We start from the raw sequence: 21,136 nt of genomic DNA, 5'->3' as shown, positions 1-21,136 counted from the left end.
TATGGGTTGTTGTGAAATAAAAACAACCACAAGCAGAGTCACTTACGCTTAATTTCGCAGTCACAAGTTTGATTGAATCATCTTATTATTGTAAGATATTATTAATATTATTAATATAGACATAGTAATGATCAAATTTTGACTTTATAGCTATTTAGTTAACATTGTTTTATTACTGGCTCGTAAATACTAATGTTTGTCTTTGCTGGTGTCACCTTTAATGAACAGAATGTAAATCTGAATTCAGGAAGTTTGAGATAACACCTGTTTTTCATCCATTCGTTCTGTAAAACATTAACATCTTTATCTCGGCTTCATCTCTTTCCTTAACCAGACATGAAAAGCTGCTCTGTTCCTGTGTGAAGGTTTGTGTGCAGAGGGATGTTTTAAATGACAAGCCTGTGGGAATGTGGCCCAAAAGGGATTGATGGTCAATGATGAAGATAAGAGAGCAGGCAACATCCTTGTTAGCGTTGCTGATAAATGGCCTGATATGTTAAATCTCTCTTCCTCCTCGGGACCTTTTCGGACAAAGTGGACAGCTTGGTAAACGCGCATGGCTCAAATAAACATTTGGTTTATTTATTTGGGGGGAGAATTATCAATACAAAGTGAAGCTCATTTGGCATTGGAGCTAAAATCTCCTCACCAACATTCGTGATGAGTTTAATTACCATATCTACTGTACAAATAAAGAAAAAACAGTATCAGATCAATAGACTTCCTCCATGCACGCACAGCAACCATTCAACGGCTCATTGCAAACATTCAGTAAAATGCAAAGTATTCCTGTAAGAAAGTATATCCATTAAACACATTAACCCCTTACTAGAAGATTCTCATCAGGAATGAGAAGTCAAATTATATTAAAAGCTACTTTTGCTCAAAGATTAGCGTTTTTGCTACAATCTTGACAATTTTAACACTGACCAGTATTGAAAAGAGGGAAGAAAATCCCTGAACAAAGCATCATTTGAGTCAAAAATGCCACCTGTTAACAGGAAGTCATAACAAAAATGCGACATTTCCTCCCACAGCAGCCCCACAGTTCCTTGTTTTTCTGACTCAGGTTTGCAGCAGACGGGGTAGTTCAGTCCTCTGCTCGTCCATGCGGCCCCCCTGAACCCTGAGGAGCAGGGAGAAGAAGTCCTCGTCGTCCATGGGGCCGGGAGCCCTGCTGCGCTGGTCCTCAAGCCTGCCCTGGGCCTACGGGTGGAAGCAAAGAGCAGGGAAATAAACGCCTGAGAATCTGTTGATAATTAAATCCAGTAAATCTGTTACTGAAGTTTGCACGAAGTCTGGTTAAATTCTGAGAATGTCACAACCCCCCCCACCCCCCAGGACAAAACAATCTAAAAATGAACAGATTGCTTACTTGTGTCGTGAGAATCATGTCGTACAGATCCTCTTTAGGCGCAGGTACCGGTGCGGGTGCGGGTGCGGGTGTGTGTTTTTTCATAGACAGCTGTTTTATGCTTCCTCTGAAACTTCTGCCTTTTGGTTTTGGTGGCATGGCCCTTCCGAGCTGCGCCCTCTGATCATCCAGGCGGCGTGCTTGTGCAGTGGCCACCAGGTCAAAAAACTCCTCCTTCTGCAGTGAAGTCATGGAGGAAAAGACGACTGCGGAGAAATCAGAGAAAACAGCAAAACATCTTTAAGTGGTCAGTGGTCGGGGGAAAGACATGGAAACATGGTAGTTTAAGTTTCAAAACATTTGTGAGTCACGCAGTCGTTTCGTGTTGTTTCTGCTCGACTCAACATGAGTCAGCACCGGCTGAGAAATGGAAACGGCAGCGGCCTCACTTTCATCACTTCAGCTCTGTTAAAACACGACGCAGCCTTTTCAAACTCAGTCCCACCTCTGTTGGCCGGTTTGGATGTGTTGGGCTCGGAGTGGCACCTCCTCCTCATCCCGCTCTGCAGCCTGAAGGAGCAGCGCTGGTCGTTGAGCCGTCTCCCCTCCTGGAGGGTGCAGAGCAGCTCGTACAGAGACTCTGGGAAGTCGGGGGTTAATCGGTGAGCCTGAGAGAATGTGGGTAGGTGGCAGAAAAAGAATGTAAAGAGAGGGCAAGGGGAAAGGTTTCTGAGTGAGTGGCATGGACTGTTATTTGGCACAGCATTTCACCCGACTCCTACGTACTCCCACACGCTCTGTAATAAAATTATATCTGCTTTTTTTTCCACCACAAAGGCAGTCTTTCATGTACGACACACGGAAACTGACTGGTGAAGTAAAGAACATTAAATACTTCACTAACTTCATGTGCTAAGGAGGTGATCTCATAAAGCTAAAGTAGCCTAGATAATAGTTTACTCACCTTCGTTTGATCTCCTTGGTTCTGTTCCCCTTCGGGTGGTTGTTCAGGGGAATTTAACTCCGTTACTTGAGGCTCATCTTGAGGGACTTTTTCGTCCTCTGTGTTGCCGGGTTTCTCAGGTTTTTCATGTGTCTGCTCTTCTCTCTCGCTGTCACCTCCATTCTGTCCATCATTTGTGTTCTCTGGTTTATCATTCTGTTGCTTGTCCTCTCCTGCGTCAATGTGTTGTTGTTCTTCCAAGTTTTGCGCTCCCAAACATATTTCACTCGCTACATCTTCTTGCTTTTCGTCCTCTTTCCCCATGAGTGCAGATTTGTCGCCACAGCTTTGTTCAGCAACGTCAGAGCTGATCGCAGCCCCTTTTTCAGAGGCACCCTCGACTATGTCGCCGTCTTCAGTGATGACGAGCGGCTCCTCTTCAGCCATTTCAACGGAGATCTCTGAGCAGTCCATTAATCGATGTCGAACCCTGACGAGGAAATAAACTTTGAGGTTATCATTTTTTTCTCCCTGTCACTTCTTCTGAGAGACGTGTGTTCACTGAAGTTCCTTAGAATTGATGTGTTATCAGCCACAAAGACTACAACACAGCGGTCGATACTTTCTCAAGCAAATACGAGAAACTAGTTCAGCAGGTTTTAACTTGTCGACTACGGACGTTTTCAGTAGAAAATCCAGTCACATATTCCCGTAGTTCTACGATAACAAAAGCATGTAACATCGTGATCGAAGGAGACATCAACTTCTTCTTTCTGACTGCTAGTTTCTGTTCAGTGTTTTGCCCAAAAGTTTCACTCTTGTTCTTTCCTACAGATCCATCCCCATGAATTTGCCCCCAAGAAAAATGTCTTTGTTTCCCACCCACACAGTAAATGTAAATTCAGTAATCTTCTCCTTACCTTTCTCTTTTGGACTTTTTTTTATCTCCTCAAAACATCATCTCTTGAAGTCACCACAGGCTGAGTGCAACATTTTCAGGTCATCACTCGGCTCGTCAATATCTTTGTGAAGAGAGAGAAGGAGAAAAAAAAAAATCTGCTGTGAAGGATTTCACATGCCGACGTGACGAGCTCTCGCCCTTTCTGTCTGCATTGCTACCTTCTCTCTCTCGTCTCCTCTCTTCCTGTTCCTCTTACCACAGCCCACCCCTATTTATTTGGCCCACATCTGACAAGTCAGGCTATCATGAGATATGCCTGTCAACGGCAGAATGAACCCTTCGTGAGCAGTTGGTTAGTGGAGGCAAAGGCTTTATAAATCCACTAAACTTAAAGCTGTCAGAGGAGCTGCTGCTGCTGTTGCTGCTGCTGCTTTAACTGCTCCTCATTTGATTATGTCAGACCAAACTGCAACATGTTGAAACAGGCGCGCAGCTCTTCTGACACTGTGGTTTTGGCACACATCCTGTTGACTTGTAGCTAAAACGAGAAGTTGAGTGAGACAAGTGAGAGAAGCCGTCCAAGTGAGATTATCACTTTTAGTTGAAGGTGTTCTTTATTGTAATTTGCATACTTAGACGTGAAAATTAAATTCGAACTCCAGTCTCCTCTCTCTCTCAGTGTGTGTGTGTGTGTGTGTGAGCAGCCCTAAGAATAAAATAACACAGTTAATATATGATAAAAGACATGTTTAGTTAAAACATTACCCTCAATAAATAGCATTTTCTCAGTGAATCAGTGGATTTCAGAGCAGATGTAAAAAGGAGAAATAAAAAATAAAAAACACAGCTTCTTTAGTTTGATTGCCTGTAAACAGGTTTGCGGGTGTACACTGAAAACAACCTCCATATTCATTTGTTTGTTAGTGACAGACACAGCAACGCACGCTCTTTGTCTGGTTGTGCAGGGCGTGCTGCAGATGTTTTGTCGCTGTGATTAACCCACAACTAACCAAGCGGTGTCATTTAACCGGTCCCACGGAAAAGCATTGTCTGACACACATGTCTGTCTGCACGGCGTTTGCACGCTTTGTAGCTTTGTACCTTTTCCTGTGTTCAATCGCTAGGGGACCCTGCAGACACAGCAGCGGGCGCGATGCCTCGCATCGGCCTGTGTGTGTCTGTGAGCGCAGTTGGGCAGCAGCAGCAGTCGTCGCCACTGTGCGTCGCTGAAGATGTTGCAGCAGCAGCAGCCTCTGACGGGCAACGGGCCCTCCAGCGGCCGGGGACTCGGCGTGAGCGGCCACCCCGGGATGCACGCCCTCAACTCGGGTCACCAGCATCGGTCCGACGCGGGGGAGTCGGGCCTCGAGGGCACCGAGAACGGACACGAAACCCGCAGAGATATCGGTGACATACTGCAGCAAATAATGACCATCACCGACCAAAGTTTGGACGAGGCCCAGGCGAAGTTAGTGACAACTCGTGTTATTTTTTATTTTTGAGGTTGTTGCCCCAGTCTCTCGCGGTGTCAAAGTTTCCCGAACTTCTATTGTTTAGATTATTTAGCCAGTAGCCAACTAATTAGCCAGCGAGCTAACAGAAAACAAAGTCGCTTTTATAGTTACCCGCTAAAATGCACATTCGTATTATATTATTTTAGCCAACGCTTAAGGTTGTTTTGTTGTTAGTTGGAAACGCGCATTTCTTTTAGCATCGATTTAATACGTAGCCATTGTTAGCCTGCCAGGCTAACTGATGCTAAGTAGCTACTGCTACAATATAGCAGCTAACGCAAACTGTTAATGTAGTAGGGTGACCAGGCGCCCCCAATTTCTGGGGACAGTCCTATTTTTGTTAACCTGCCCCCCAACTAAAGCTGTCCCCGAAAATGTCCCCGGTTTTAGCGTTTTATGAATGAGGAAAAAAATGTTGCGCGCAGACTTCACATCAACAGCTATTACGGTAGTCCGATAAGAAGCGCTAGTGAGCATGTTGCGCGCTATTACGGTAGCCGGTCGCGCAGGAATTAAAATATGTTTAAGTGTGAATGAATATGTCAAAATAAATGAAACCCAAATTGTCCCTGTTTCTTTATTTCGTTTTGATAACATTTAATTATATATATGTATTTTTTTTTTTATCTCCGAGCTGTACACGTTCCCGGATTTCATTTCAAAGATTTGACACCTTATAATAAAAGCGTTGTACGGTCACTTTCTTGTGTTTTTCTTTTTGGCCGGTTTGCATGTTGTCTTTCTGACTCTGTGTGTTTTTTTGGTCACGCTTCTTCAGTCATGCTCTTTGTTTTTTCTCTCCACAGGAAACATGCGCTCAATTGTCACCGAATGAAACCGGCGCTGTTCAGCGTTTTGTGCGAGATAAAGGAAAAAACTGGTACGTTTTTATTTTTATCATTATTTTTTTTTAATAATGTCTTTAATAATGTGGTCAGTGTTTATTTAGTCCGTCAGGTCTGGATGAATCCATCTCGCAGCGTTATTACACCGTGTTGACACCGTGTCATCAGAAGCCAATATAATTTAGATTAGACTTTTTAAATTAATATTCCAGGATGTTCACCTCATTATTAAAGTAAATTATAGGGACCAGCTGAGCATAAGGTTGCACAGAACAGCCTTTAACTATAAATACTGGAATTTATAATAGTTTATACTAAAAATGAATGTGTGTTTATCACAAAAAAACATAAAAAAAAATGTATTTATTTTTAATCATTGTACTTATTTGCAGTCAGAAGCAACTTAATCAGGCAGCTATGATGGGAAAATGACAACAGCTGTGCAAACAAACTTATAATCTAGGTCATCTTGCTGCAGTTTGCTGATTACACAACAAGAGAAAGCACAATTAAAAGTCACAGATTAGAGCAGCACTAGAAGAGAAGGTGCTTTCTCCAAACCCTGCAACAGTTACCCTCATATTATCATATTAGACACGGCCTGGTTTTTACGTTTTTTTTCTTAAACCTAATTTTAATTTTTTGGTATTTAATTCAGTTTGGAAGCTGCCAATTCAGCCTGTTTGACCTCTTCCTCGTGTTCACTGTGCTTTTATATGTACTTTTACAGCACGATGATTAACACTCATTGATTTTCCACACAACATTGACGAAAGGATGATGAGCTTTGCTGCTAGATTTGATTTCTCCGTTCCACGAGCGTATTAGTCCAGTAAATTTGCCCTGCGGGCTAGAAAAAGTGCTTTTACAAGCGATGATGATCTGCAGACATTTCATGAAGGCGATGCACAGAGCAAGACAAAAAAAACATATCTAACGAACAACGTCTCGGAAATAGTGTTTCGTCACTGCTTTGTTTGGCCGACTGTGTGAATCAGCCGGGCTAATCTGAACAAAAAGCAGGCCGATGTTTCAACCACAAAAGGCCAAACACGCAGACATTTGTTCCGTTTGACAGGCCTTTCGATGAGGAACGCCCAGGAGGAGGAGCCCCAGGACCCTCAGCTGGTGCGGCTGGACAACATGCTGCTGGCGGAGGGCGTCGCGGGACCGGAGAAAGGTGGCGGCGCCGCCGCCGCCGTGTCCGCGGCCACCAGCTCGGGAGGGATGTCGCCCGACAGCTCGCTCGAGCACTCCGACTACAAAAGCAAGTTGAGCCAGATTCGCAGTATCTACCACACTGAGCTGGAGAAATATGAGCAGGTACCGTGTCGCAACAGGAGTCGAGCGCTGACATTGCCTGTACACGCTTGCCTGTACTAAAGCCGCCCGCCGGGAGCGTAATCCGTTGGCATGTTAGGTCTAGAGTTCACAGCACATAGCTTTGTTTTAGTGAATGCATTTTTTTGTGCGTTCCTGTCTGGTATCAGCTCCTTAACTATGTGTGACAGGAGGCACCTTCCCATAGCAAACACTGAAGCCACGTACTGTTCAGAACAACATTCACGTCTGTAATGAGTAAATATTCCTGCATCAATTACATTTATTACACATGTAACACACGAAGCTCTAATTCACCAACGTTAAGTCTATTCAAGAGTTGACATTAGAAACTCATCAACACAACATAAACCCAGTACACAACAGCCTTTGTTTACAGTTAACACATTAGCAACAACATGTGTTTTTCTGCAGAGCTGCTTCATTACGTGTCACAGACGCACCTACATGTTTACTAACCAGAACAATTAATAACACATTTTCAGCAGGTTTTATTGTGCAAAAATCTGAATATATAAATATATATGTAAATGAATTAGCTTCACAGGTTAATTCTGGGTGTTTTTTGTGTGTCTCCTTTCTGGTCGGCTCCACGCAGGCGTGCACCGAGTTCACCACTCACGTCATGAACCTGCTGAGGGAGCAGTCGCGCACACGGCCCGTGACCCCGCGGGAGATCGAGCGCATGGTGGGCATCATCCACCGCAAGTTCAGCTCCATCCAGACCCAGCTGAAGCAGAGCACCTGCGAGGCCGTCATGATCCTGAGGTCCCGCTTCCTGGACGCCAGGTGTGTTTGTTTAAAAAAAAAAAAAACAAAAAAAAAGAAGTAGAATTCTGACAAAAATGCAAGAAAAAATAAATCTAATACTCGTCATCTCTTTGTGCATCCTCAGACGCAAAAGGCGTAACTTCAGCAAACAGGCCACCGAGGTCCTGAATGAGTATTTCTACTCCCACCTGTCCAACCCGTACCCCAGCGAAGAAGCCAAAGAGGAACTTGCCAAATCGTGTGGAATCACTGTGTCTCAGGTAAAACGACCTCAAAGAAACAAGCAGGAAAAAAAAAAAAGAAAAGTCCCGAGTGTTTTGCACGATGCATTTTTAACATTTTTTTGTTTTTTTTTGTCCTCGAAAGGTCTCCAACTGGTTTGGCAATAAGAGAATCCGCTACAAGAAAAACATTGGCAAGTTCCAGGAGGAGGCCAACCTCTACGCCATGAAGACGGCCTTAGGAGGCCGACAGGGCGACGACTCCCCGCACACTCCCAACTCCACAGGTACGAGGAGAGACTCAGATTTTTTATTTATTTCAACTTTACAGGCTGCAGCACAACATGAAAATAAATAAATAAAAATCAATGCATGTGCCACAAACAGAAAACCAAGACAACAACAGGTAGAAAACAAAGGACAGGAAAACAATATACATCACCCTGACTGCATAAACTGTAGATCCTGTTTGGCACCATGTATTTTAGCAGTAGAGCTTTTCAAATACAAAATGTCCATTAATGTTAAATACCATTGTGATATGGATAATATGTCTTCAACCTGACTACTTTTAATTCTAAAATGCCAAATTTAAGATACTTTTGGGGCCACGTTGTTCGGCTGCTATTTAGCAGGAAATGGAACAGGAACATTTTTGTTTTTTTATTGACCAAACTGACTTGATAGAGTAGAAGAAGATGTTTTTTTTAATTCCACGTTTTCAGCGTTGCCGTCCACACGGATTCCAGCTCGATTAATCTTTGTTTCAACAACTGCTTGTGTTTCTACCTCCATGTTTTTATCCCTCATGGAAATGTTTTTACCCCACGTGGAACAAAACACGCTCAGATTTAAACCAGCATGTTTTTTTTTTGTTTGTTTTTTAATTTAATACAATTAAAAATAATAATTAAAAACGATTTTATTTGGCCTACAGGTGTAATTTTAGTGTTGCATAGTGTAAAACAACACAACATCAGTTAAATTTTCTGATAAAACTTGAACCTTGATCTACATTAACATCATTATAAATTATATTTAGTGTCTAGCTTCTCAGCGCTTTTAAGTCGTGCTAACATGTCCAGACTGATTTGTTGATTGACTTAAATGTGTGTTAGCGTCACAGCCCAGACCACCGACATTAAATCCGTGTCTCCCTTCAGGGTCGGGCTCCTTCTCGCTGTCTGGGTCGGCCGACTTGTTCCTCGGGGTTCCACCTGTGAACGGCGAGCAGTCCGCCTACCCGATGGGAGTGCAGGTAAATGTGAAGACGCACACACAGTCCGAGTGTTTAGACTGTTCGTATTCTGTGGTTTAATGTCAGAACCACGTCCATGTAGCTGGAGGTGGGTTTAATTATTACTCACGGGGGATAAACCTCCACTGTTTTCATCCACGACGCTGGTGAACGCACAGAGGGCCAGGTCTACTAAGAGTTTACATGTGGGCCGGAGCTGCAGTTTGTGAGTGATTTACTAAACGTAAATGACAGCGTGTGCAAACAGCCGTGTATAAATGAGGGTTTTACGTTCACCGCTGGTGTTCAGCGTCGAGACTGCAAGCACACAGTGACATTTGATGTCGTTACATGAAACGTTTCAGCTGAAAAGGAAAATAAACACATTATGGAGTTACAGCTAAAAGCATCTGAATATAATTATAAGACACGGCGCATGTGACAAATAACAGAGGCCCACACAGCGTGTGGATATTTACAGAATAAAAAAAAAAAAAGAATGTGTTTCATGGGGAAACAAAATGGAGAAACGATAACAACATCCATGTGTGCACAGTTACACGTAGCACAAACCTTTTGAATATAGATGCAAAATTACTTTCAGGTTGCTAAAATAATATATTTGCTTTTTCTCCTCCCAGCACATGCAAAATTGTCTGTATACAGCCCATATTACACATTCATTGAGATAAACATGCTAACTGGATGTTAATGAGCTATTTGTAAATCACTTTGTGTGTTTGTTTTTGTTTTTTTTTGCACGCACAGTGAATTTGGACGCAAACCTATAGTAGATTTGACCCAGATAGTTGAGTCTAGTTTGGGAGTTGATCCTAAAAACACAGACGTGCTGACGTCTTTATTCACTGGAGCACAAAACAGACGCAGCTTCGGGCAACGTGACCTGCATGAAAAGTTTACAGCTCGAAACAAATATCAGGAAAACGTGTAACAATGAGTAACTGGGTCATAAGAACATATAAACGTAAAAACTTATGAATAAAAACACCGTTACAATAAATAAATGTGTACAGAGTAAATGTAAAGCAGTGCACACAAAGTGCAGCTTAGCACAAGTTTCCAGTCTGAACTGTTGTGTTATGTCGTGTCCCCTGAATTTCTGTTTTCTACAATCACACCCTCAGTGTTTCCATCGGTTTCCGTTCAGTCAGACATTGTTGAAATCTGCTCTAGAGCAGCTCAGCTCGTTTCATCACGGTGTAATATCACAGCAGAATTCCTCCTGAAGTCTGTCTCACATCCAAGACTCTTGTTTCTCACAACAAAAGAACACGACACAATGTGACATCACACAAACATCACACACACACACGTGTCTGACAACAGACAAAATGTCTTTTATGATCACTGAGCGTAATTAGTTAGTCATTTGTGATTTATTCATTTATTGTTTCATTTGACTTAAAGTGTTTGAATACTTACAAGATGTTTATGAATCCTGGTGAAGCCAAGTCTGATGTAACATCAGGTCGTTCAGCTGTTCATGTGCAACTTAATATTTTTTTAAAAAACTTAACTTATGTGTATGAGCTACATTATTTTGCTTTAATCTGGAAATTATTTGGTGATGTAAAAGCATATATATTCAGAATAATGAAAACATCATTTATTTATGATACATGATATACAACTATTTACTCAAATGTGTATGAACCTGTTTACCAGTGGATTAAAGCTGCTCTTCATACGAGCTGAGAACTAAGGTCAGTCCAGACTTTAACACCAGACCTGCTGGTGTCCAGCTTTGAGTAAAACTGCATCAAACCACATGTGTCCCCAGTCGGAACCTGAGATCTGATCTCATGTTTGGGTTCTTTATTCAGTGGATGTTTCTATCAACTGCTTTCTGGATCGGAACCAGTTGTGTGTGAATCGTGACTTGAGGAGTTGATTTATATTTTGGAACAAGCTGTAAAATCTTTTTAGAGACTTTGTACACTTGTACAAAGCTGAAATTACAACTGAACCCTGAAAACCTTCTGTAATTTGCGTAATTTTAGTTTTAGTTTGATTAAACACACGATGAGTTTTCAGTGACAGAATCATGCTGGACTCATATTCAATACTTTAATCAGACGTGTTTATTTATTCACTATTATTATAGTGAAGTTACATTTAGAGCATTTTGAATGAACGAAGGAAACGAGTGAAACTTATGGCAGCGTCTCTGAGCTCGTCTGGATCTGTAGACAGAACTCAAGGTGAGAGTTTTTTTACTTCACGACAATAAAACATCTGGTCACAATGTGAAACGCACATTTTCTTTATTTAACTGCTATTAACAGACCACTGATCCACGTTGGTTTCACTCTGCTGTATTTCTGTCCTCGTGTGTTTGCGTTCGAGGGCGAAGTCACGGGTGATTTACTGGACGAACCAACCGTCGCTTTCCTCCCTCCAGACTTCTCTTTAATTCCCCTCCTCCTCTTTCTTTCTGCTCCTCAGGCCAACGGGAACTGGCAGGGCCGAAACTCGCCCCCGTCCGGCGCCTCGCCCCACAGCGACCACTCGGACAACTCTGACTGATGCCCCCCCCACCGGCTCGGCCCCACTGGCACAGATGGACAGCGGCGGAAAAAGACAGAAAGAATGATATCACACTTCCCACTCGGCTGCAGTTTTGTTTCGTTTTTTTTGTTTGTATATTGTTTGTTGGGTTTGGTTATTTTTTTTAAATGTCCGTAAAATGTCGTTTTCCTTTACGGTGTTCGTGTGATTAGCTGAGTGCACAGACGGTTGTGTGAGTGTGTGTGTGTGTGTGTGTGTTGTGTGCATGCAGGTGTGGTTTTCTTATCGGGCTCGTGGGGGTTTTGTTTTCCACTACTTTTGACTTGTTACTGAGATGTTTGTGGTTGGGGAGGGGAAGGGGAAGGGACTGCATTATCATTGTTTTTAGCACACTATATCATTATTATTAATATTATTATTGCTTTTATTATTAGTGCTACGACTATTTTCCTTTTTAACAGCTCCCGAAGGAGAGAATGCATTAACTGAATGAGAGGGCAATAGAGAAAAATCCAAAGACTTTGTGTGTTTGTTTCTCTGTTTTGTTCTGTTTTTCTACTGGGCTTGCGTGTCCCTGTAAAGTGAATGAGGTGTGTGTGTGTGTGTGAGTCCATATAAATGGTTTGAATGAGTGTATCAACAGTGCTGTCTTTTTTCTGTACAGTGAAACACCTGTATTCTCTCTACCTCTTTTACAATAAAGACTCTCTGTATTCACAAGCAGCTGCAGGTTGTCACATATTTGCACAATGTTTGCTCTTTGAATATGCGCACCCACACACACACACACACACACACACACACACACACATTAATGTGCACAGACGTTGGAAATAATATGTTGCTGGTGAAATCAGCTTAAATTTAACCGTTCTTTACTGGAACTTCCTCATCCAGACCATGAAGGGATTCATGGACTAAACAAACTTGTTTAAAATGATATAATTAGATAAATTATGATTTTAAAACACTCAAATGGCACAACGGAAATGTTTTTATATGTATTTTTATTATTATTTATTTTTTAGTTTGTCTGCTAACTGCTAAACCGATAACTGCACGTTCCTGCAAAATAACTTCATCTGATTAACTGGATTTTATTTATGGAGTGTATTTTCCCAGATATATATATGATTGTAGTTCTTTTTTCTTTTAGTTTGTTTGACAAAGTCCCACAATCAGATTCATTTGCCCGATTAGCTGGATTGTGATGTGACCAGTTTTCAGTCAAGGTTAGTTAAACCGGGGTAAACCGGGGTAAATTATGTTGTATTGTATTGTACAGGAACATGTGGTTTGAACTGAAGCATAAATCCTTTAGTGGCTGTAAACTACAAGTCGGTCATAGATTTATGTTTAATAACTGGTGGATTTACTTGTATTTTATATTTTGTGTGTTCCCCGTTTAATAAAAACAGACATAGCCTTTAATATTCATCCTTTTCTCCCTGATTTAATGTTAAAAGCACAATTTAAACCCATGTTAAGGGTCTGAATACTCCCTGCAGTACTTTGTGGATGTCAGGCCAATAGGTGCTGATACGGACATAGAAACTTTGACCGAATGAAAGCTTCTCTCTGCACAGGCTACTGATATGTTTATGTGCTTTAACTGACTAAAATTCACTGTTATCCAGTTTTACGCACTGAAATTCAAATGAACCAAAAAGCTGGAATATGTGATAACGTGGCGCATGGTTTAATTAATAATGCTAATTAATTTGCTTAAGAAAGGAACCTGTGAGGCTGCGTGTCTCCGAGTCGAAAAGGCTCCACGTGTTGAATTAAAAGCCTCGTCACGCGTGCGTGACTGCACCCGCCGGGCTTTCCCACGGTGCGCCGCGGCATCAAAGGGTTTTCACGAACAACTGCGGGGCTCCAGCACGAGACTGCCGGCCCCAAATGGCACGCGTGGGACGCGGAGGTGTGAACGCAAAGGGCGAAGCACTCTTCTGACTAACAAATGCAAAAGGTGCACGAGGAGGTGTCGGCACTCGCCACGTGAGCGCGCAGTTTCTTTTAATAGAAAAGAAAATACGTGGCAAATGAAAGAGGCGCTGAAAACAAATGCTGACCGGTCACTTCCAACGAACAACGCCGATAGAAACACGCGGGACGTTAATTCTAAATTTGGAGAATATGGCGCAATGTTTTTTGTCATTTATGGTCCAACTAAACAAATTTACAGAAGCGCCAACTCATTCTGAAGCTGTCACCTCAAATCACCATATGACATTTAAAGAGGGAGTTACAGAATGAGTGTGTTGTTTCTCCTTTTTTTTAATCGTGCAAAAAAAAAAAACGTCCACATTCCACGACCGAAAAGATGGTTCCTTAGTTATTCACAGTTTATCCTCTACTCTGGTTCACAGGGAGAATGAGAGTCACAAAAAGAAAAGCAAAACTGAAGCTTATGTTTGTAGGTTTTAATAAGAGGTTTCACATTCCAATATGTTCACGCTATTTTACGCACGTCTTTTTACGCACGTGTTTGCGACCTTATATCTAATAATTCAAATCCAATTAAACCGGCGGAACAGAGGACGGGGGGGAGGGTGTGTGGAAGTTGGTCCCGGTTGTAAAACCTGGTGGTGGCGACAGAAGGAGGAGTCCTCTGGCCGACGGGCCTTAAAAGAGGCGTGAGGGTCAAGAGGCTCATTTCCCGATCGGTTGTTGACTGTGAAGGACGCTGTTGGATTAAGGAGAGACTTTTGGAACATCGTCCACTATGAAGCTGTTACAGGAATCTTCGGATGCAACAAACGACAGAAAGGTAAAATATATCATAATACTTGTGGTATTAAGTGTTTTTTACGCAGACTTGAGCTGAGATTCTAATGTGACTTAAATACTAAATTGTTTAGGAAATACAATATTTAAAACAAAGTAAGTGACATTCAAATGAAACCACATGCTTTACATTTTTTGGGGTCATTCATCTAATATTCCATCTTTCTTTGCTTTTTCTAGTTCATAAAATCCCAGGTGGAGAAACGTAGGAGGGAGAGAATGAACCGAAGTCTGGAGAGTCTGAGGACCATGTTGCTGCAGGAGCCACAACAGGTGAAAAAAAACTTCCAAGACTAAATGATACTTGAGGAGAAATGAACCCTCGGTCAGAACCTGGGATGCGTTCAGGGTTCTTTGAGTGGAAGGACAGCCTGTTAACTCCTCTCGCTGCTTTCTTTCAGGGTGGGTCTCAGCACAGAGTGGAGAAAGCTGAGATACTGGAGCACGCCGTCCTCTTCCTCCAGAACACCGCCAAAGGCGACGAGACACGAGCTGGAGGTGGAGGCCAGAAACAATCCTTCCAGGAGGGTTTCTCCAGCTGCCTGCAGAAAGCGACTCAGTTCCTGGGACCGGAGGGGAAAGGCGTGTGGCTCGGACTGGCGCTGGACGCGTCGTTCTCTGCCCGTTTCGCGCGCTCAGACTCTGACTCTGCGGGCGTCCGAAGCAGAACCCCCAGCTCTCTGCCGCACACTCAGTCCATCCTCCGGATGCTGAAGCAGAAGTCAGAGCACAGGCTGCACACGCGGGCCGTCGGGGTGAGCGGTTCGGCTCATCCGTATCGACGTCCGGTCCAGCAGAGCTCCTCCAGGGCTCCCCAGCAGCCTCACAGACAAAGTCAGCTTGAGATCAGGGCCGAGAGGCGGGCGACCAAGCGGAGCTCGTCCCAGAGCTGCCCTGTTAGCCAGACTTTGTGGAGGCCCTGGCCCTGATCACCAGGCAGTGACTTCAGAACTATAAATGACTAACAACTCACTCATATTCACTGGTGCCGTCAATATATCGTTCCCGAAGAATATTTGCAATATTTGTAGTCTTGTAAGCCTGTAAATAATGTAAAAATCTCTTTTTGTACTCGTGCTGTATGTGTGATAGGGTTTACTCTCTACTCTTATTTAATGCTTGTGAATGAGCTCAGTCAGCGGGGCAGCCGCCTTAACCCGCCCACAGGCACAGGGACTCCCCCAGACTGATCGTCCCAGCTGGGTTTGCTGCTGTGCTTGAAGAGCACGTGAAGAGGTGAGTACCACGGAGTCCATGTGATTCTCCTGCTCAGACCTTCCGCTGCATGTGCCGTCGTGATGCCAGAGTGTGATTCTGAAGTGGATAATGATCGAGTGTCCGTCCGTCACATTTCCAGGTGTTGGGACCTCAGGCTCTGAGGCCGGGAGAGCCCCACACAGCCCCTCACCAACAACCCCGTGTGCCTTGATGTCCGCTGGGACGTGTGACATCTGTGGCTCTGTGTACCATACATTACATGTATTCTCTCTGTATCTTGTCTATTTTGCACATTAATTTATTTTGATGTCTCCCTATGGTGAGAAGTATTCTTTTTTATAACAAAAAATAAAAAAACATTTCTTAAAATGAAAAAAAAAACTGTGAAGTGATTCTTTTAAAATCGGAAGCAAACTGGAGGCTTCAGTGACAGCTCAGTTTACAGTCTGGGGAGGAATGGAGGGAGGGAGGGAAGGGGGGGTCTCCTGCAGAGCTACATCCTCCAGGTGTGAAGTGTGGCCATGAGGTGAAAGATCTCAGCAGCAGTTCTTAGTTCAAAGACATCAAAGATGCTTTTGTTGCTCTTTATTCATTGAGACTCAAAGATAATACAGATCTGACTAGTTTAAGATCATTTAAATCAACCACGCAGCTGAAGTTCACTTTATTACCTCCAGTCACCTTCTCTGTTGCATTCCTGAAAAATGCGGAACAACCATTTCTTCCTCTATATGTGTCCACTGTGACTGGATTTTTGTACAACTTCTGCACAAGAAGAAACATCCGCTGCTTCTTCAACAACTGCAGCATAAATAGTTCCCATCAGATCTGACCTCTTTCTAAAATAACTTCCGTCGCGTCTGAAAACCTCGTGCAGCACATGTCCACGTTTGTTTCCTCGTAATTAGCATTGATCCACACCACCACCCCAGCTGCTCGGGGGGCCATTTGTTTTCCACGCGTGTCTGGTGTCACTTCACAGGAAGCAAAACGTGTCTTGACGCCTCCGGTGGCCCTTTGAAGCTCGGGCACACTCGTGAGGACATTTGTCCTTCTCCTGCAGCAGTTGTCTCGTTATATTTTCCCGCTTTCAACATAAAATGAATTCAGTTTTTATTTAAAATCTGCCAAAAATAAAAAAGCTGCATAATCGTCGTGGACGAGACTCAGTTGACACTTTTCTGAAATTAAATGACAAAATACCAGTTAAATATACACTATTAGCTCATTTAGCAGTTTTTATTGAGTTTCACTAAGTTAACGCTTTTATTTTGAAATGTTTATTTAGTTTGTTACTTATTTTATTTTAGCTTTTAACTTGTTGCCTCCTGAACGATGGGAGACTGTTCTCTGGCTCATTCTCGTGGGAAAACGGAATCGAGGCACCTATCTCCACTTTTATTACCTGTTGAAATTAGACCATCATTAAAAGAAGCGTGTGTGTGGAGGAGGGGGAGAGGGAGGGGTGGGGGGGCTGCGGGTTTGCAGGTTATCTCCCTCACACTTGTATCCACTCAAATGCAAATTACGCGGCAGACTCGTCTGCTCGTTTTATCTGTTTTACGCACGCGGAGCATCGGCGCGTCTTTTTCAGGACCTTTACACTTAATGCGTGTTTATCGCGAGTTTTCTAATTGAATGTTTTAGCATCATAGAGTTGACGAGATTCCCAACAATTAATTTTCAAAGCGCTGGTGTAAATTCAGATTTTTTTTTCCCGGTGGTTCCTGAGGGATCTGCTCAGAGGTCCCTGCAGCTTGTTACACACTCTGAAAGAACAATGAAGTCTGTCTCAGGTTACACGAGGTGTGAAGTGGTCGCGTGTTGTCTGGGCTGCTGCTCGTGTCTGCAGAGGAGATCTAAAGGAGTTTATGGAGTCAGACAACACGTGGTCAGGGTTCTCTGGAACAAGCTGTGCGAGTGACAAAAGAGTCGAAATGAAGGTTTTCAGTGTAATTCACGGGAAAATAACAATAAAACAAGAGTCACGGATCCGTCCAGTAACTGAAGTTTAATAAAAAGTCTGACTCTAATTGAGAAGCCTACACCTGATTGCTGTTACTTTCTATGTCTGATGGAAATGTTGCACTTTTTGTTCCATTACCTTTAAATGTAATTACTTGTCACTTTACATTTTAAATATTTAGTTCCTAGGTTTTGGATTGCTTGTGGTATTGAATTAGTTCTCAGTTTTATTTTTATCTTCTCCCTTAATTATTTTAGACCCTAGATTTAGATTAATCTGGCGACTCCTAAATGGACCTCACCTCTAGTTTTAGGAACCACTCACCTGGTTATCAGCTACTACTATACTGACATATAGTTTTTTGTTGAGTATGATTAGAATTTTACTCGTAATCAAATATCTTCAAGGTTTTATATTTGTACTTTTACTCTCTTGAAGGATCTGAGTACTGTGGTGATGTTTGGAGGCGCATGAAACAAAAGGTCCCATAAACACATGGGAGTTTGGTGGACGCACATTTGCCGTCTGACACAGTCACATACAGACAAATGCCTCAAGGAAAGTGTGATAGTGGGAGAGTGTCCTCCGGCTCTTTCTCGTCGTGGGAGCGTGGAGCGGGAGGCTTGGTCGCCACTTTATTACCTGTTAAAACTGATACATCACTCACAAAAGAGTGCTTGGAGAAGAGGCGACCCCCGCGTTCCCACACTCCTGTGCGCGTGTGACGCTCAAAAGTCTCCTCACAGGTTTACCGAGAGTATTATTTAATGTAAGCTGAACGCGTAAAGGAGATGGATTTTACGCGCGCACTCTGAAAATCTCTGAAACCCCATTTTCAGTAGCACAAAAGCTTCGCTGCGTTTTTGTGCTGTTTGAAAGTGGCCATTCAATCTTTCTTACACATTACGCGATAAGAGATTAGAGTCCAGGTTCGGTGGGTTTGGTTTAATGGATTTGGAATGCGTATTTGCACCAATGTTTGGTGCCTCGAATGTGTGCTTAACACCCCCAACTCTCTCTCATGGGAAAATCGTGCAGGGACTCGACTCAGACTTTATTACCTGTTAGATTCGATACGTCGTCACGAAGAGTGTTTGGGGGGAGAGAGATACACATCACGTTCCCACGCGCGGGCTTCCCAAAATGACACATGACATTTGTCTCAGCTCAGACATCTGCAAGGCTGCGCGTAAAACTGTTTACGCACACGTTTCCACACCAACATTCAGATTTTTTTTTAAAAAAAATTATGTGTAGAAAACATGTAAAACACGTGCATGGGATGGATGATTTTACGCACGACTTGACAGTTTCTCTTGTTGCGGATTTTGTAAAACTAATGCAGGTCTTTGTCTCTTAATGTGTTCCCAGTCTAAATGTTTTGGTTTTCAAATAATTTCTCCTCTCCACGCTTCTTCTTCTTTTTTTTCTTTCTGTCACTCGTGCCCTGAGAACCTGTTCCCACCCGCTTTAACGACTCCCCGTCGTTTGTCTGAGCTCCACGCTGAGCTGACGGATATTTGTCACATATGCAAATGATCCTCACACGAGCTCAAGACACCTTTCAGCAGGCGCGTGCCGCTCACGCCGCGCTGGTCAAGCAGCACGGGTCACCGTCAGGGGTCCCACTGGCGCGCCACCCAGTCTACCCTCAAAAAACTTTAATTTAAAATTTTAATTAAACTTCATCGTCACTGTGTTGGATCCAACCTCAGAGCCAATGAAATGCAGATATCATCCATCCTGTTTAACTGGTTCAGTTACATACAGTAAAAGAAAAACAGCTAAATTATCACACACACACAAAAAAAATACATTTCAATGTCACATTTGTCGCCATCTTTAAATGTACATAAAACTGATTCATCATTTACAAGATGTGCTTGGAGGAGAGGCACGTTCCACACACTCCTGCACGCGTGTGTCGGTCAAAAAAATCATTACAATTAATTTACAGCCATTCAACGAGCACAGGGAGCAGTTTGGAGAGTTTTTGGAGATCGAGCCAATGGCCACTGCCCCTGAGCTGCTTCTCTAACCACAGACCACGTCTCATTATATATATGTCTCAGGTCTAGTGGATAAAGATCTATCTATCCATGAACTGTGGAGCAAGAATAATATTAATGTGGAAATTGTTTTTACAGCACATCTGTTTTGTTAGTGAGCCATGAGTAGTGAGTGGTGGTGATGGTGATGGTGGGAGGAGTTTAAAGTCACGCCCACGCACGGTTTAAAAGTCCCCACTCAGGCCTCAGTGGTCACATTCAGCTGTGACTGACAGCCTGACAGACCCCAGTTACCGCTGGACTCATCTCGGACTACTATCATGAAACTTCTTCAAGACTTCGAGGACGCGAAGGCCAAAAGAAAGGTATCACCAATGCTTTCATTAAATGTTTAACAACGTATTTCTCTTCTGGAGAATCACTTCACTCTCAGTCTGTTTTCATGAACTAACTTTGATGTCGTGTCTGTTTCTCCCAGAGTCTCAAACCTCAAGTGGAGAGACGCAGAAGAGAAAGAATCAACCGCAGCCTGGAGAGCCTCAAGACTCTTCTGCTACAGCAACAGGTAAAAGGTCGCGGCACATCTCAGCCAGTCGCTCTGTTCCGCTGCCACTTGGTTTTGTTGCAGAGATGCTTTGGTAAACAAGTTTATTAACTCTTCCTTTCTGTCCCAGGAAGAGTCTCAGCGCAGAGTAGAGAAAGCTGAGATACTGGAGCACACAGTCCTCTTCCTCCAGAACACAACCAAAGGCGACAAGGCGAAAGCTGGCGGCGGGGGCCGGAAACAGTCCTTTCAAGACGGGTTCTCCACCTGCCTCCACAGAGCGGCTCAGTTCCTGGGGCCGGAGGGGAAGGGCCTGTGGCTCGGAGACGCGCTGGATGCATCGTTTGCTGCTCGCTTCCCCCGCGCAGATTCCGACTCTGCGGCCTCCCACAGGGGAGCCGAAGCTCATCCCTCCTCCAGCACGCTGCTCCTCAGACAGTCCTCCAGGTCTATTCTCCGGTCGCTGATGCACAGATCCGGGCACAGACTCTGCACGTCCTCCCTCGGTGTCCCCCGGTGCGGTCAGACGCACGCAGAATCACGTTCGTCTCCCACGACTCCCCTGCAGCCACACACAAATGTACGAGCGAGCAAACAGAGCCCGCCTCAGCACCACCCGGTCAGCCGGTCTCTGTGGAGGCCGTGGCCCTGATGCCCGCAGCAACAGAACTTTTAAAGACTATTAATAATATTCAGTCATTCATTAACCACAGTCCCTCTCTGTTAACTCTGGTAAATGTGTGGATACTGTACATATATTATGACCTCACCAACTGCTGCTCCAGCCTGATGAGGGGAAACTCTGCGCATTGTGTCACTCGTTTAATATTTTTGCACCTTAATTTATTTTGTCGTTTGTAAATAAACAAAAGGAAAAATGCATAACACTGCGTGTGTGCTCATTAATGCTGGCACGTGTCTCCAGGGGCACATAAGTGTGGATCCTCTCCCAC

The 21,136-nt window shown here is 43.5% G+C and overlaps 4 protein-coding genes across 4 annotated transcripts; 3 read left to right on the top strand and 1 right to left on the bottom strand.

Annotated features, from left to right (window-relative positions):
• Nucleotides 1-561: 561 nt before the first annotated feature.
• Nucleotides 562-3,647, bottom strand: LOC125016252 (G-protein-signaling modulator 1). Its single transcript, XM_047598611.1, has 5 exons — nucleotides 3,218-3,647; nucleotides 2,319-2,787; nucleotides 1,860-2,022; nucleotides 1,376-1,620; nucleotides 562-1,206 (listed from the first exon to the last, which is right to left on the bottom strand). Exons 2-5 carry the CDS (start codon nucleotides 2,769-2,771, stop codon nucleotides 1,066-1,068), a joined length of 1,002 nt encoding a protein of 333 aa, XP_047454567.1. The 5' UTR covers nucleotides 2,772-2,787; nucleotides 3,218-3,647; the 3' UTR covers nucleotides 562-1,065.
• A 671-nt stretch (nucleotides 3,648-4,318) lies between these two features.
• pbx2 (pre-B-cell leukemia homeobox 2) lies at nucleotides 4,319-12,379 on the top strand. The gene is made up of 8 exons (XM_047598610.1): nucleotides 4,319-4,666; nucleotides 5,519-5,592; nucleotides 6,636-6,880; nucleotides 7,497-7,687; nucleotides 7,794-7,929; nucleotides 8,036-8,177; nucleotides 9,054-9,148; nucleotides 11,594-12,379. The coding sequence occupies exons 1-8, from the start codon at nucleotides 4,431-4,433 to the stop codon at nucleotides 11,672-11,674; spliced, it is 1,200 nt and encodes a 399-aa protein (XP_047454566.1). The 5' UTR covers nucleotides 4,319-4,430; the 3' UTR covers nucleotides 11,675-12,379.
• A 1,853-nt stretch (nucleotides 12,380-14,232) lies between these two features.
• On the top strand, nucleotides 14,233-16,131 carry LOC125016610. Its single transcript, XM_047599199.1, has 3 exons — nucleotides 14,233-14,429; nucleotides 14,627-14,719; nucleotides 14,848-16,131. The coding sequence occupies exons 1-3, from the start codon at nucleotides 14,385-14,387 to the stop codon at nucleotides 15,373-15,375; spliced, it is 666 nt and encodes a 221-aa protein (XP_047455155.1). The 5' UTR covers nucleotides 14,233-14,384; the 3' UTR covers nucleotides 15,376-16,131.
• A 3,505-nt stretch (nucleotides 16,132-19,636) lies between these two features.
• Nucleotides 19,637-21,065, top strand: LOC125016633 (transcription factor HES-2-like). Its single transcript, XM_047599241.1, has 3 exons — nucleotides 19,637-20,004; nucleotides 20,118-20,204; nucleotides 20,314-21,065. Exons 1-3 carry the CDS (start codon nucleotides 19,960-19,962, stop codon nucleotides 20,833-20,835), a joined length of 654 nt encoding a protein of 217 aa, XP_047455197.1. The 5' UTR covers nucleotides 19,637-19,959; the 3' UTR covers nucleotides 20,836-21,065.
• The last annotated feature ends 71 nt before the right edge of the window (nucleotides 21,066-21,136 follow it).

Source organism: Mugil cephalus, chromosome 11 (genome assembly GCF_022458985.1).
Source record: "Mugil cephalus isolate CIBA_MC_2020 chromosome 11, CIBA_Mcephalus_1.1, whole genome shotgun sequence".
Lineage (NCBI taxonomy): Eukaryota > Metazoa > Chordata > Actinopteri > Mugiliformes > Mugilidae > Mugil > Mugil cephalus.
Note: the sequence above shows the minus strand (reverse complement) of the source record. Positions and strands in the feature narration are given on the sequence as shown.

Bases quoted from the DNA above. Each gene is read 5' to 3' on its own strand.
- pbx2 (XM_047598610.1), top strand. From the start codon at position 4,431: ATGTTGCAGCAGCAGCAGCCTCTGACGGGCAACGGGCCCTCCAGCGGC. The intron at 4,667-5,518 runs GTTAGTGACAAC...TTCTCTCCACAG, and splicing joins TTGGACGAGGCCCAGGCGAA to GAAACATGCGCTCAATTGTC. The intron at 5,593-6,635 runs GTACGTTTTTAT...TCCGTTTGACAG, and splicing joins CGAGATAAAGGAAAAAACTG to GCCTTTCGATGAGGAACGCC.
- LOC125016610 (XM_047599199.1), top strand. From the start codon at position 14,385: ATGAAGCTGTTACAGGAATCTTCGGATGCAACAAACGACAGAAAG. The intron at 14,430-14,626 runs GTAAAATATATC...TGCTTTTTCTAG, and splicing joins ATGCAACAAACGACAGAAAG to TTCATAAAATCCCAGGTGGA. The intron at 14,720-14,847 runs GTGAAAAAAAAC...GCTTTCTTTCAG, and splicing joins TGCTGCAGGAGCCACAACAG to GGTGGGTCTCAGCACAGAGT.
- LOC125016252 (XM_047598611.1), bottom strand. From the start codon at position 2,771: ATGGACTGCTCAGAGATCTCCGTTGAAATGGCTGAAGAGGAGCCGCTC. The intron at 2,023-2,318 runs GTGAGTAAACTA...ACATTCTCTCAG, and splicing joins ACCAAGGAGATCAAACGAAG to GCTCACCGATTAACCCCCGA. The intron at 1,621-1,859 runs GTGGGACTGAGT...ATTTCTCCGCAG, and splicing joins ATCCAAACCGGCCAACAGAG to TCGTCTTTTCCTCCATGACT.
- LOC125016633 (XM_047599241.1), top strand. From the start codon at position 19,960: ATGAAACTTCTTCAAGACTTCGAGGACGCGAAGGCCAAAAGAAAG. The intron at 20,005-20,117 runs GTATCACCAATG...TGTTTCTCCCAG, and splicing joins ACGCGAAGGCCAAAAGAAAG to AGTCTCAAACCTCAAGTGGA. The intron at 20,205-20,313 runs GTAAAAGGTCGC...TTTCTGTCCCAG, and splicing joins CTCTTCTGCTACAGCAACAG to GAAGAGTCTCAGCGCAGAGT.